This window comes from Scylla paramamosain, chromosome 24, assembly GCF_035594125.1.
Source record: "Scylla paramamosain isolate STU-SP2022 chromosome 24, ASM3559412v1, whole genome shotgun sequence".
Classification (NCBI taxonomy): Eukaryota; Metazoa; Arthropoda; class Malacostraca; order Decapoda; family Portunidae; genus Scylla; species Scylla paramamosain.
Window position 1 is genome coordinate 20,177,218 of NC_087174.1, and position 15,890 is coordinate 20,193,107.

The window sequence follows — 15,890 nt, forward strand, 5'->3', positions numbered from 1 at the left end:
TCCACGCAAAACACTGACTGAGTAAATAATTTTATCACAATGATAAGTAAAATAATAATGATCATAATGATGTCACTGCATTATCAAAAGCGGAAAAAAATGTCGTAATTGGAAGACTTCCCCATCTTCTGAACAAAGTATACAATTAATATGTTGGAGGAAATTAGTTTGTCGTAATTGTGAAATCAGAATAATAATGATTATACAGTTATCAGAAAATGCGGTAAAAAAACATTTGTGTAGTGAGCCGAGATGGACGCGGGGGCGGCATGGAGTCCCCGCCTCCGCGCTGCTCAGCCAAACAAAGATACCCACCCGTGAGCACGTATTATTTTCAAAATATACCTGTATCACCGCTGTATTTACGTAGAATCCCGTAATGACAGGGCGCAGGACTTCATAAAGGTGAGACATCCTGATATTATAACCTTTTGCTTTAAGGACGCGAGGGAAAACACGTTAAGTGGCTAGAGAAGATCAGTGCAGGAGGAGCAGCGAGAGTGGCGATCCCGCGGCTACGGAGTGAGGGAAGCAGCAATCAGCATCATCCTAATACGCCTCCCGCTGCAGCCTCCTTGTGCTCCGCACCTCACGCTGATCTCAGGGCTGCCAGGTGGTGGATTTTGCATCCATCAGCAGTGCGTGGGGTCCTGGGATGGGGGAGCCAGGGTGACTGGAGGAGGCTCTTCACCTCAGGTTGGTAGCCCCAGAGCCCTACCCCTGTCGCTTCCTCCCAGTGCTTGTTCTTATTGCGGCTCACTGGCATTCCTTGCTGGTCTTGTTTATGTGTTGTGTGTACCTGCCTTTTTGTTTTCCTTATGTTTGCTAGCCAATTGATCTCTAAATACTTTCTTGCACACTCTTACTTTTTTTTTTATTTAGGTCACAGTATATTACCTTTTTTGTGGCTTTTGTTGTGCACTTTTGTGTGTCTTGTGCTGATTGACTCTTGAAATGAATTTGGCAACATTGTTTTGGACAGAAAGGCATTTGTTTGTATTTCATTATTGTCACAAAGAAATGCTTAACATTGATGAAAACATGTTAATATTGTGTGTTCATTTGCTGATTTGTAGTGTACTGTTTTTGATTGAAGTTTGTATTGACAATAACACTTCTTGGCATGGGAAAGAATGCTACCACCAGCTTCCCTACACATTGTTGTATCCCTGTTTGTCATCAGCTCAGGGGACACTGCATGCTGTACATACCTGCAACCTTATTATATACACTGTTAGTGAAAATATCTCAGACCGTCGCCTAGAATCTTGATAGATAGCTCGCTCATCCATTGTAGGGACCAATCTCAACATACACAGCACACATCATAAAGGCATCAGAAAAAGATTAACCAGAGATTGGTAAACCTCTCCCATATGTTCATATTCCTACAGTGAAACAAGATTGTGTTCTCAGGACTACCTTCCTTCAAGGATGATCTTGGCCTGGTATAAAGATAGACAGTAGTGACATGAATCACATGAAAGTTTATTGAAAAATAGATAAACTAAGAACATATTGATTAGGTATCTTGAGATTATTTACTGCAACATGTTTTTATCATGTAGAGCTTCTGAAGACAAGTACAAAAGTCTTATGGTGCTTCATCTTGTTATGGAGCAAAGGTCCTGCCCACACGTCTGAGCCTGTGTCACCTAGAGAGTTAAAGGCAATTGTCTTCAAATATTTTATGACAAATCATCATTAATGGTTCTCAGTCATAATGCAGGCAGTGAAACTTGAAACAAAATGTATCCAGTACTATATACATTGTAAAGTGCACCTACTTTTAGTTATTATACATATTTAAACAAATTCACTGCATTGCTTTAGTACGGTAATTGTTTTTCGTTTTTACAAATTGTTCACACTTAAACCTAGTAAGGACAATCAGTAGCAAATATCTCACATAATTGTTGTTGGTGTTGAATAGCAGGTAAATATAATGATTTTTTTTCCCTGCAGAGCATTGTAGATGCACCTAGTTTGTCTTCAGTGTGGCCTTCCCAGCACTGCCAGTCTTATGCTTTGAAACTCAACACACTATGATAATGGTGATCCAAAGCCATCATTCAGCACATAGTGGACCTACCTCAGGCTGAGGCAGGGCTGGCAGTCCTGTCTCTGCTGGGTGGGCCACAGGAGCAGTGGAGCATAAAACACTTACAGAAGAGGATTCCCAGGACCCATAACTGACCTGCCTGAAGGAAGAGCTTAAAGAGAAGCAAGACAAGGAAATAGTTTATTTGATGGTGATGAATCATTTATTTTCTGTGTACAACTAAGTGGATGGACAGTATTTTAAGGCAACTTCTTTGTGAAGAGTGTTTTTAACCATTTTTATTAGTGTTATCTCAGAAGCAAAAATAAAATTGAAAAGAAATGAAAGATATAAAAAAGAATTTCCACATTCCTTATAGTTTATTTAATTTATCTTTCTTATTTACAGGCAAGTGAGCCATTTGAAGGAAGTGCCTCAATGCTGGAGTCCGTCGGTGGAGGTGGCGGCGGCACCACCAGCATGGCACTTCCTCCAAACTCCATGAACATGAACACAGTGTACATGGACCACTTGGTGCAGGTGGGGCAGACCGGCCACACCACCTGGTATGAGTACAACACCTTCAACAACCTGCTGGTCACACCCACCATGCAGGCACCCCAGATTGCCATGCCCCAGCACCAGCACCACACCCCTGAGGTGGTCACCACAGAGCTGCCAAGGCCCAAGCAGCCAACACCACGCTCTAAGCCCAGAACCTCGGCCACAGAACGTATGTATTACTGTGATGTGTGTGGTGCCTCTTTCTCCAACTCCTCCAACCTGAAGTCCCATGCCAGGATCCATTCAGGGGAACGCCCTTACATATGTGAGGAGTGTGGTGTGTCATTTGTACAGAGCTCGAACTTAAAAGCCCACAGGCGAACACACACTGGAGAGAGGCCATACACATGCTCTGAGTGTGGCCAGACCTTCTCACGCTCATCTCACCTGACAGGCCATAAACGAACTCATACAGGTGAGAGGCCGTACATTTGTGGGATTTGTCAGGACTCATTTGTCACAAGCACACATCTGAGAAATCACATGCGAAAACATACTGGGGAGAGACCATTTGCTTGTCAGATCTGTGAAGCTGCCTTTGCACAAAATGCTTCTTTGCAAATTCACCTTCGTATTCATACTGGGGAGAGACCCTATAAGTGTACTGATTGTGCTGCTGCTTTCCGCTCTAAAGGGGACCTGAGGAGTCATCGCAAGCTCCACACTGATGAGAGACCTTTTTCATGTCACAGATGTGGGAAAGTTTTCAAAACCAATCAATATTTACAGAAGCACCTGAAAAAATGTGGTGCTCCTCCCACTGGTAAGAAGAGAGGACGTCCCCGCAAGATACTCACAGCAGATTCTATGATCTCCAGTGTGCCCAAGAAAACGTTGAACAAAGCACCCCGAGGCAAAAGTAAGGCCAAGAGCAAGAAGGGACGATCCAGGGCAAGGCCAACACGAGTCACCCGCCACACAAAGGTTGACGAACAAGGACAGATCATCCGAGAGGGAGACTTTGAAGATGATTCAAGTGAAGCCACTGAAGAAATTTTGGCCTCTGAGAAGATTACCAATGGGGACATCTTAGAGGAACCATCCACCAGCTCAGAACACTTACAGCACCACCAAGAACAACAGAAGCAGCTTAGTGTGGAGGCTCCAACAGCTGACCCACTGGAGCACCACAGAGAGGAAGTGCTTCCAGACCTGAAGATGTCAAATGAACAGTTTGAAGACATCACGAGTAATGGCATTGATCAGGTCACAGACGTTGACCAGACATTACACATTGCCCATGTAGAACACATTGAACACATGCCAATTGAGGCAATGGAGCGTGTTGTGCAGGCCACTCACTATTAACTAAGAATGTTTGGTGATAAATATTGAGTAGGTGTTAAGATTCATCCTGTATGGAACTACATAACTGCATTGTGGTCAGATGGGTGATGTGCATTGCTACCATTCATTCACTGGTTCACTCATGACTGATAGGCAATACTCAAATAGTGCATCTCCATTGCACTTTTTAACATTCATACTTTCCAGTTACTCAAAAATTTGAATTGAGAAACATAGTACAAAATGAATGGCCGTATTGATGCCAATGGTGACAGTGGAAGGTGCTGACACCCACCCTCTGCATGGGGTCGGCTCCTGTTTCCGTGCACTGTCTCGTGGTGTGCCGGCAGCACCAACAGTACTGCAGACAGTTCAATTTTACTGTATTTAAGAATCAATAATATCAGGTTGTATACATGCATATACTTAGCAACAGTTTTTAGAAGTATTCAGAGACTTAGGCATACATGAAGCTATGAACTACTTTATATTTGTACGTATGTATTTTGATAAGGCGACTCTGTGTATATTACATGGGATGGGAATCATAGATTTTTGTAACCAGAGTGTGTATGAAGGCAGGTGTGAGTGTTATATTCACTAGTGCGAGTATCATTGTCCAACACAGATTTGGTTGTATTTCTTATCTTTTCATATGTATGTGAGTGTATGTGGGGATTTGTGAGTGCATGTGTTTGGCTGTGTTATATTTTCACTGCTGTTACCTGAAACACACTTGTTTGAAAGGGAAATCACAAGTATCAGGGAGGAAAGCATCAGTTAGTTGTTCATGATGAGTAATGCTCAGTAGCAGGTCTCAAAACCTTTGGCTCACATTGAATACTTATCAGTCCATAAAATTGGTATTATATATAAAGCTATCAGTTTGGGGAGTTGTGAAAATGTACATAGACTGGAGCTTGAGTGCTGTTTATATAGTTTGGAGGCTGTGGGAATGTGTGGACATAAGCATTTTTCCATTTTCCTTTGTGAATATTATGAGATTTGTTCTAGTTGATGGATGTCTCCATCTCTAACATTGGAACTTTGCTTAGTTATTTTGCTATATTCATTGTGTTAGTACTTGTACATGCATGCACACCAGAAGATGTTAAGGGCTTTAGCTGCAGATCAGTTTTTTATTGTGGCCTTTGTTTGGCAATCCTTGCTTTTATGTACAATCTATCATCCAAGGTTCTTCCACAGCCAAGCTACAATCCCAGTGGTTTACCCACAGCTGTTTTGCATTGCTAACAGTCCCAGATCTCCTGGTAGTGTCCTTCCCTCTATTGGTTTCATCACACTTTTATCATCTTTTATTAAATCCTGACACTTAATCCTCACAGCTTTGTCATACCCTAAAGTCTTTCCTTTCAATTCCCATTTGGCATTTGAGCTAGATAACTCTTCATGTTATTTCTTACATATGCATTCTCTCTCTCTCTCTCTCTCTCTCTCTCTCTCTCTCTCTCTCTCTCTCTCTCTCTCTCTCTCTCTCTCTCTCTCTCTCTCTCTCTCTCTCTCTCTCTCTCTCTCTCTCTCTCTCTCTCTCTCTCTCTCTCTCTCTCTCTCTCTCTCTCTCTCTCTCTCTCTCTCTCTCTCTCTCTCTCTCTCTCTCTCTCTCTCTCTCTCTCTCTCTCTCTCTCTCTCTCTCTCTCTCTCTCTCTCTCTCTCTCTCTCTCTCTCTCTCCAAAACAGTTACAACCTCTTGTGCATGCATCGTCTGAAATACTCCTGGTTTTATTCCTTCAATTATACCAAACTTTTCCTGCCCACTATCTTTTAGTTTGATTTCACTGAGTCATGACATTCAGGATCCATTCATGCATAATTACCCATCTCATATATTATCTTCCATAATTATGAAAATAATTCAATGAATTCAGCTTTTCAGTAAGATCCATACAATTTTTAACAAATCAGTATTATTTTTTTTTTTATATTCCTGTAAATCTTAAGCTATATTTAACACAATATAATTTATAATGGTGTGATCAGTTAATATATTTTTACAGTGGTGGTGCACATACTAGCAGAATCATTAGAGAAGTAATACCTTTAGGATTATATGCTTTGATGTGAAGGAAGAGGTACAGAGTGAGAAAATAAACATGAAGTAGAACAGATGGCAGGTATGGTGTGGTATTGTGGTGAGACAATCAAGGTGGACTTGAGATTTCATGAAATTCAATGTGACCAATTGTGATTCATTTTCAGTGACTGATCTGTGTTGGAGTGCTGCTTGTTGGGCAGAGCTTGACACAAATTACAGATTTATTATAATGCTGTCCTCAGGATTTTTGTCTAATCATATTTGATTATACTTTTATTGATTTGTATGTTTCCCCAAAGTTTTGCACAAATTGAGTTTTACCTTAATTTTGCCAAAATAAAAGTGGGATTACATATCCTTTGCAAATCATAGATTGAGAAATTGAAAATGAAAGGGAACTGGAAATTTCCTGGGCTGTGAGAAGATCTGGAGCCTTGTTACTGTAGAAAGGTAAGAAATAATGTATTGCAAAGATGGAAAAAATTCAGCAGTGGTATGATTGTTTTATGATATTATGTCTGGTTAATTGTGTTGTGAATGTGGTGGTAAAGGATGAATGCCACAGGTGAGTGTTAAATGAGCTTGGTATGGAAACCAGCTGAACGAAGTCACTGTTGACTTTGTTTTACTATGCTTCCATTATCTTATATTTATTTTCTTATTGCATGTCTATTTAATTGTGTATGTTTGTGTTACCTGTCTATGCCTGTCTGTTTTAAGGTGGTAGGATGATGGAGGTCATTATTCAAGTGTCACCATTCTTATATTAAGGACATGTTTCCATGAATAGAAATATGTATTAAGTTTGGTTGTGAAGTTCTTTTAAAATGCCACTTGCATAATTTTCCCATGCCCTTGTGGAGAGCCATACTTATAATTGTACTGATTTGTGCCACATACTTTGAGTTTCATAATTCTTAATTGCATATATGAGACTAGCTTTGCCACACTGAGGAGCACAGAAACTCTTGTCATTGGCCAATTCAAAGTATTTTTTAATGCATAATGTATTTAATCAGTATCATTTAGCTGTCATCTTCTTAAGATTTAATCAATCCATCTACCCTTTCAAAATGCATATCCAACATGAGGCTGAAGAGGTATGTTAAAGCAAATTAGGTGAAATAAACTGTCAGTAGTAGACAACATTACCACAGTAATAAGTGTGGCTGATTACCGTGGCAGTCAAGAACTAGTGACGACTTCTCTGTGTTGACAACATTACCACAGTAATAAGTGTGGCTGATTACCATGGCAATCAAGAATTAGTGATGACTTACTCTCAGTGTTGGGTTACAGGTAAATTACATCAGATTATGAAGCATAAAGAAAAGTGAGATTTCCATGGTTATTTTTGTTCTTGAGCAGAATGCAAAATATTGTGATGGCTGTGTAAGAGATGTCATCAACCATTCTGAAATCAGGGCAGTCTATCACTTCATGGTTGGAAAATATACATGCAAATTCTTTTCCTTAACATGGAACCATTTTTTCTCAAAAGTATTAGTTGATGAGTGGTCTTTGTGAATTTTGCATCTATTATGAGAAAAAAAGAATGGTAAATAGATTGGGTTCCACCTCATACTGAAGTAATTTTATAATCAGGATTCCACAGAATGAAGGTTCACTTGGGTCTTCAGTATGTCAAGCTCTGATATCAATTTTGTTCCACTCATCATTTTCACTGTTGTCAAATTCAGCCACCAAGAATAGTTCAAAAGGCAAATTGGCCACATAAGCATAATAATTTAACTACATGACATTACTGACAGCTTTTTTTATTTTCTCATTTTGTTTTGCTACTTATTTATTCATATCTTCAGAACTGATCTCCTGTTAGTGTAATCTGAATCTGATGTATTAAGTTGTATAGTTACAAACTGCATAACACTAATGAGGACTAAGAGCCATTGTCAGGGAATGTACTGATTCTGCAAATGGTGTAAATGTAATCCTTGCTCTACCTATCTATATGTAGGTGTCTTATATTTGCAGAAGAAACTTTTTATTTATTTATTTATTTATTTTTCCTTCTCTCTCTCTCTCTCTCTCTCTCTCTCTCTCTCTCTCTCTCTCTCTCTCTCTCTCTCTCTCTCTCTCTCTCTCTCTCTCTCTCTCTCTCTCTCTCTCTCTCTCTCTCTCTCATTTGTTATTTATTTATTTACATATTTATTCATGTACCATTATTGTTATTATTATTATTATTATTATTATTATTATTATTATTTATTTATTTATTTTTTTTTTTTTTTTTTTATTTATTTATTTGTTTTTTTTTTATTTTTTTTTTTCTGTAGTATGCACACCTGTTAAAACTTAAAATGCTGAAATTGAACATAGAGTGTTTAAGGTGATAGGCTTATACAAATGTGTTAAGGGCTATAGACTAGGCTGGCAGGCATATGACAGGCAGCCTTTCATAGAGCATGTCTATTTATTTATTTTTTTTATTAATTTTTTTTTACTTTATTTATTTATTTATTTTTATTTATTTATTTTTTTTTGTGTGTGTAATTGTCATTGATATTTAATGCAACTTATTCAAAATGTGAGCAATATATTTTTCTATTATTGAAGAATGTCAATATTTTTTATTTAAATAAATTTTCTTATATTTTATAAAAATCTTACCTTACTATTATTTTTCTTCATTTTGGCAGTATTGTAACAGTTAACGTTATATAGATAACTTTTGTATACTTGGATTAAAAGTAAAATGATTCTTGTACAACTTATTTTATTATTCTGCACTTAGCAAAGCATTGATTCTACAGATTACTTTCAATTTAGGGGTTGTGCCTCATTGCCTCCACGTACTACAGGTACTTGACATATCATCGTGCCCTTATGGCCTACCAGAAGTGCAGTTCAGTTAACCATTCGACCATCCTGTAGTGTGTTAAATAAATCAATAAACGGTTAAGTCTATGTAGTGACAGACTGGTCGAATAAGAAACAGTAATAAGCAAAACAGATAGAACACCAACATTTTCCTCCTTGAAGTCATGTTATATTCATTGGTTGAGGCTTTCAAAATAATTGAAGCTTGATGTAAACCATGAAGAGATCTTCGAGTTTATGATTTAAATAAGACGTAGTATGCAACAGTTCGCTGGGGAGTTGTGCATAAAAACGTCAAAACTTTAATTAGTGATGGTCAATGCTGAAATAATGACTTCGAATGTCCCGCCACCACAAAGCTTATGTAAGGAAACTGAACATACACCAGTGCCTGACAAGTATGGGTTGTATATTTTTGCTTGTTAATCCTGTGATATACGAGATCACGGAATACTGTTACGAACGCTAACATAGAGCAGAAGTTGTCATTCCCATCAACTTGACTTTAACTTGGTTATTTTTTGGAGTGGAAGACATGCACGGAAATACACGCCCCTTCTCCAACTGATCTAGAATGAATCCTGTCAAACGATGATACCTTTTAGCATTGCCACAACGGGTGGTTATTTTGCGGAGCGGGGAGGAGGGGTATTGACATCATCAGGATTTTGTCAGTTTTTTCGTGCACTTCTTCTGACAGACATCGCTCTCAAAACTATTTCACGTGCAATGGACCTCTGTTTCGCACTGTACTGAATGTTATGTCATTGTGTTGAATGGGAAATAAATCCAAAGACTATTCTCAAACCAGTGGTATCTGGAGGTCTACCTATTGCCATTGTCTCCGTTTCATGGGGAAAAATAATAATGATGTATATCGTATTTCTATCCACGGGAACTCATTATTGTGGGTACACGTTTACTAAATGTTGTATTGGAACTATTTCCAGCTTGAGATAAGTTTAGTCCTTCGAGGGAAAAATACGCCTGTTGATGCTCTCTTCACAACACTGCATTCCAGTGTTGCCGCACCACGCCAAGGACAAGGATTTTCCAAGGTTAGAAGTTAAGCCATTTAGCTGGTCTAGAGGTGGCCAGGGGTGTTGGTGTGGTGGTCAGCCATGTATGAGAAGATGCAGCGGGGCGTGGCGGGGCAGGCGGGGCTGTGGGAAAAGGATGGTGAGGGAGGCGAGTGGAGTAAGTAGCGGCGGCAGCAGCAGGCGGGTCCTGGGTCCACCCCTCAGCCTGCCGCCACTGCTCACCTGCGAACCACGCTCATTGCTCACCTTGGCACAGTAGCGTGCATGCCGGGGTCGAGGCAGGTGTTCAATGGGGGCAGGGGAAACTAAATTACCTCATGTTGACAGTTTGAGACTCACGCGTGACTGACAAGTCTTGCGGGGGGAAAGCATCACCTTAATGCCTCGTCGCCATCAGTTTGTTTACATCAACTTGAAGAAATCTTTCATGTACGCGTTGAGAATTATTGAAGGTTTGGCCCAACAACATAAGACAAACTGACAGGCGAAAGTACAGACTATCACCCAGCATTTGTTATATAAGAAATCCTTGAGGACTTTAAGCAGTTGATAAGGCACAAGCATCACAACACAGCAGGGCATGACGTGTATGCACGATCAGTCTTGTCACACTACCTTATATATATATATATATATATATATATATATATATATATATATATATATATATATATATATATATATATATATATATATATATATATATATATATATATATTTTTTTTTTTACAGCATGCATTTTGGTCTTGAAACAAAAAAAATCCTATGTAGATCAGACCCCAAGCGAGACAAAATTACAGAAAATAATCTAGGGAGTCAGCACAGGTCAACCCTTTTACATCTTTCATCTGCAACTATGACATCCTGGGAATTTTCAGTACCTTACAGAATTATTTCTGTAATCAAGAACTAAAGCCAGAACAGCTAGACTTTAGGAAATAATTTTAATATAAGACGCTTTCCAATGATGAGTACAAATAAAGAGATATTATATATCACACTACATTTAGTAAGATCAAAATCATTGGAATTGTTGATGTGTATTTCTGAATTCTAAGGATATTAATTTTCAGAGTAAACAAGCAACATGTATAACAAATTGAAGTGGTTATTTTTATGTAAAAATAGTCATCTTAAGCCATTGTGGAAAAATAATTAAGGATTAATTTTGCTTGTAGTGGCAAATGCTAACTGAATTTCTTATTATTTATTTTATTCTATTTTTATTCATCAGAATATAGATTATTTGTGGGATTTGATTTCTTGACAATGTATGACTCCAAAGTTAAGTGAATGGAATGAATGGATCATGCATGTGTTCATGCATCTGATAATTATATTACTTTTTTTTCAGGTTGCCTTTATAAGAAGTTGAGACACATCTGGCTGAGACCATGGATTCCCTGGGGGGTCAGCCAGTGACCCAGACCACTGTTCAGCCCACTGTGTGGTACAATTACAGCACATGGGGGGACTTGGTTAACCACCCCATGCAAGTCCAGGTGGCTGTGCCTACTGTTCAGATGGTTGCTGCGCCATCCCAGACACCATCCCCAGCCCCAGCTGCTGTCCAAACCCCAGTACAGGAACAGATATCAGTGATGGTTGACATTGGCCAAACAAAGACTGCTAAGAAAACTAAGAAACCTCCACCAGAAAATCAAGAGAGAAATTTCCACTGTGAACAGTGTGGTTCATCATTCACTAACAGTTCCAACCTGCGCAGTCACATGCGCATCCACTCAGGTGTGAGACCCTATGTTTGTGTGGTGTGTGGCAAGTCCTTCATCCAGAGCTCCAACCTCAAGGCACACAAGCGGGTGCACACGGGGGAGCGGCCGTACCAGTGCTCTGAGTGTGGCCAGACATTTTCTCGATCGTCCCACTTGGTTGGCCACAAGCGCACACACACAGGTGAGAGGCCTTACATCTGCGGCATATGTGGTGAAGCCTTCTTCACCTCATCCCACTTAAGAAACCACGTTCGCCGTCACACTGGGGAGAAGCCTTATGTGTGCCAGTACTGTGGGGACTCCTTCGGGCAGAGTGTTGAGCTGCGGGTCCATGTCCGGCACCACACAGGAGAGAAGCCATTCAATTGCCGGGAGTGCGAGACGGCCTTCGTGTCCGCCCGTGAACTTAAGGCTCACCGCAAGACTCACCACCTGGGATCCAAGCCGTTCAAGTGTGAGCAGTGTGACAGGTGTTTCCGCACTCCAACCTTCCTGAGCAAGCACCAGGTGAGGTGTAAAGGCCCTAGACCAAAGAGGCCCAAGGGAAGGCCACGCAAATATCCCAGGCTAGATGGAGAGGAACCTCCTTGGAAGAAGCCAAAGAAACGGAAAAATAAGCGACCTGCTGCGCCAACTGACAGAGTCTCTCGTTCCACCACAAGAGCAATACGCAATGCTCAGATGAAGAAAGAGGCAGACGACTCGAACAATGAGGAAGGCTCACACAAGCTCAAAGATGAAAGAAAAATTGAATCTCAGGAAGAAACTCCTCTGGTTCAAGAAGACACAGTGGCTGTAAATCTAGGAGACATTGGCAGTATGAAAGCTGAAGAGCTAGTATCAGAGGAGCAGATGTCACAGCTCCCAATGGTTCCTGTAGTACAAGTAATATTAGATAATCTTGGCCAGGGAGGTGACAGCCTTGACCACACACAGCAGGAGACCATCATGTTGCAGCCTACGTCATCAGGCATGCAGACTATCCAAGTGCCAGGTGGCCAGAACCAGCAGCAGATTGGTGTGATAGACCTCTCAGGCCAGCACCTGCATCAGGATGACCAGCAGCCCGTGGACACCATTCCTCACGGCCTGACAATGGTTACATCACACTTGCCAATAACATCAAATGATCACCAGCACCTTCCTGTCATTTCTGCCCACCAGGTGGTCTCAGGTCACCAGCAGTCACCAGCAGTGTCAGCCCACCACCATTCCTCCCAGCAGCAGCTACCTGTTGTCAGTGCCCACCAGCATCAGCCACTGTCTGTTGTGGCAGCTCACCAGCAGATACCTGGCATAACAGCACACAAGCAGGGTCTGAGCAGTCACCAGTTGCCTGCTGTTACAGCTCACCAGCAAGCCATCAACTCTCACCAGCAATTGCCAGTTGTGTCAGCTCACCAGCAAACGCTCAATGCCCACCAACAAGTCCTCGTTGTATCAGCTCATCGCCAGACTGCTGGAAATCACCAGCAAGTGCCTGTTGTTTCTGCCCACCAGCAGAATACCAGCACTCACCAACAGACAGCTGTAACAGCCCACCAGACAGTGCCAGTATTAGCAGCACACCAGCAAGGTCTTGTTGTGTCAGCCCACCAAGTGCCTGTTGCATCCACCTCCAAAGAGGAAGGTATAGACACAAGTTCCCAGGTCATATATGGGTCTGGACAGCCTTATGTGGTGGACCTCTCAAGCCCAGCCCTCACTACCCAAGTCCCCTTAGTGAACCAAGTTGTGACATCACCCCAGTTCACCAGACCATAGCACAACACTCTAGACTCACCTCACCAAACTGTGTGCGTTTCCCTTCTGTCTCGTTAGTGATACATCTTGGCATTATTATCTGGATTTAGAGTATTATCATATTGGTATGTGCTGCTGTAATTTTCACATTCACCTGGAGATACAGAGCTAAGTTAAGATTCTTTGTGCCAGTGGTGTAGGGGTGGGCAGCTGCCACACCAGTGCAAGGATTCCCCTTTGGAGGACTGAAGTGCCAAATTGGATAACATTACTGGCGGTGGTTTTGTACAAGTTTAAATATATAGTGATAACTGTTGATATGTGCATGGCAATTTGAGAGTAGCACAAATCTTATATATAAATCTATATATATATATCATTTGAAATGCACATAAAGCTGAATTTATGCACTTTATAAGTAATAGTCTTTACCAGGAACTCAGAGATGAGATAATGTAGTTTTCAGAGTTCATAAGGTAATTACCTGTTATATAAATGCTGGATCACATGACATATTATGTTAATATGCTTTGTTCCTGCAACATTCACTTCTCACAGTGGTAGAGATTTGTGTGTGGTTGAAACAATCCATGCAGTAGTGTGGGCTGCATTCATGACACTATCAGTACTATGCAATTTGAATATGCTGTGGACATCAGAATAGTAGTGGAGGTGGAAGCCATCACACTACACTTGGCAGCACTGGGGAGGATAAGGCAGTGGTGTGGTAAAGCAGTGGCATCTCACAAGTGTCTTACTGTTCCTGTGGGTGAGATCCTTTGAGGAGTACATTGCTTTCCACTAAAAGTTATGATCTCATGATGTTACTTGTACTCACTATTAGAATGAACTGACAATACATCCTCACACATCAGACCTAACTCTTACCATCAACATTATGTCCCACTGGGCAACAGAACATCACATGAATTTTCTGTGCACTTCTTCACACTTCACCTCACCTGCACATGGTTTTATCCCAGTATTATATAACATTTCAGATAACATTACATTGTAAGCATCTTCAGCCTGCATGATTCTCTCACAGGACAAAGGACACACCCACACCCCATTGTTAGGGGGATGGGTAAGCCAGATAACACGCTGGCTCAGGCCACCATGTAAGAGAGCCTACAAAATGAAAGGAGACAAAACCTAAATTGTATTTGCCCATCCAGGGATTGTGATCTAGATACTCTTGAGTGCACTGATCCCTACAGAACACCACATACCAACACAATGCACAAACAAAACACCTTCCACAACACATTTCTCTCCTGCAGCCTCCCTTTAGGTGTTGCCAAGGTCACCACAGTCTTCAGGCAGTATTTCTTGCATAAAAATGTTCATGAAGGCAGTTATGATATACTGAGTTTATTTGTAGGATATATGCAAAGAATATGCTCATGTTCTTTGAGGCTATAAGATAATGAAATTTATTTTATTTGTTATTCTTAATAAGACATTCTAAGAATATGCAGATACTGTACTAATCTTGTGTATTCGAGGCTCTATAAAGTAATGAAATATAGTTTACTTTGAATTAAATATTATTGAAATTTTTATCTATATACATAAATGGAAATATGCCTTAGAATTTTATGTTAAATTTGATATATACTTTTTTTTTTCCTTTTTCTTCATAGATATATTGCAGCATCCATGTGAGTGTTTTTAGATAATTTAAAGTGGTTGTACTGTAGTACATTGTGCATTTCTTTCACAAAACTGCCATTTCTTTGTAGTGCAGTCCTTCATCACTGACTTGGCTGAACTCTTGTTGGAGAAAGTAATGTGACCTTTTGATGAGAAAGTTAAAAAAGAAAAAGTAGATTCATACATAGTCTCTGTAGTGTTGCCTCCACTTGGACAGCACTTTTGGCATTTTTGTCACTGAAAGACAAGTAGCTCCAAGTAACTCCAGCAAGGCCTTCACTAAGTCATTGTCAAAAGAATACACTGTGAAGGAGCAACAGTTCTGTTAAGGAAGCTGCCCACATGTAATGCCAGTCTAAGTAAGCTAATGTAATAAAAGTGAGGATGATGAAATGTGTGAGAGACGTAGGTAGAAATCATAGTAATGTGGAATATATATTTTTGAAATCTGAAGAACTTCCATATATTTGCAAGTCAGTATTGTCTCATTTTACAGAGTAATGGTTAAGTGAAGTGTATTCTTTCATAATATACTGTACTGCGTATGACATAATCACATAATTTAGCTTGTAAAGATTGAAAGTATTTTTAAGGTTCAACATCCATACTTTGGTACACACACACACACACAGAGTAAGTACACTTGTTCAAAAATATAAGTATATACATAGTATGCCTAAATTGTATGTATGTTGATATGTTTTTTACATGTATATTCATACATATTTCATGAAATTTTATACACTGGCATAGTTGTAAATGCCAAATTGTGCAGGATTTTAAAAGAGCTAAGAAGTATACAATGGAAATATTTTTTTTCATGCCAGACTTAACCTTTCTTTGGCCACTCCCTATCAAGGATGTTCATATGTGATACAGTAGTTTCTACATTTCCAACATAAACAATATACAACGTAGTGGACATGTCTATC

At 40.1% G+C, this 15,890-nt stretch overlaps 1 protein-coding gene across 1 annotated transcript; it reads left to right on the forward strand.

The window, feature by feature from the left end:
• Window positions 1-284: 284 nt before the first annotated feature.
• Window positions 285-15,758, forward strand: LOC135112910 (uncharacterized). The gene is made up of 7 exons (XM_064027861.1): window positions 285-696; window positions 1,966-2,252; window positions 2,450-3,910; window positions 4,168-4,250; window positions 6,497-6,510; window positions 7,176-7,244; window positions 11,195-15,758. Exons 2-7 carry the CDS (start codon window positions 2,250-2,252, stop codon window positions 13,321-13,323), a joined length of 3,759 nt encoding a protein of 1,252 aa, XP_063883931.1. The 5' UTR covers window positions 285-696; window positions 1,966-2,249; the 3' UTR covers window positions 13,324-15,758.
• The last annotated feature ends 132 nt before the right edge of the window (window positions 15,759-15,890 follow it).

Bases quoted from the DNA above. Each gene is read 5' to 3' on its own strand.
- LOC135112910 (XM_064027861.1), top strand. The intron at 3,911-4,167 runs TAACTAAGAATG...CAATGGTGACAG, and splicing joins TTGTGCAGGCCACTCACTAT to TGGAAGGTGCTGACACCCAC. The intron at 7,245-11,194 runs GTAAATTACATC...TGCCTTTATAAG, and splicing joins CTCTCAGTGTTGGGTTACAG to AAGTTGAGACACATCTGGCT.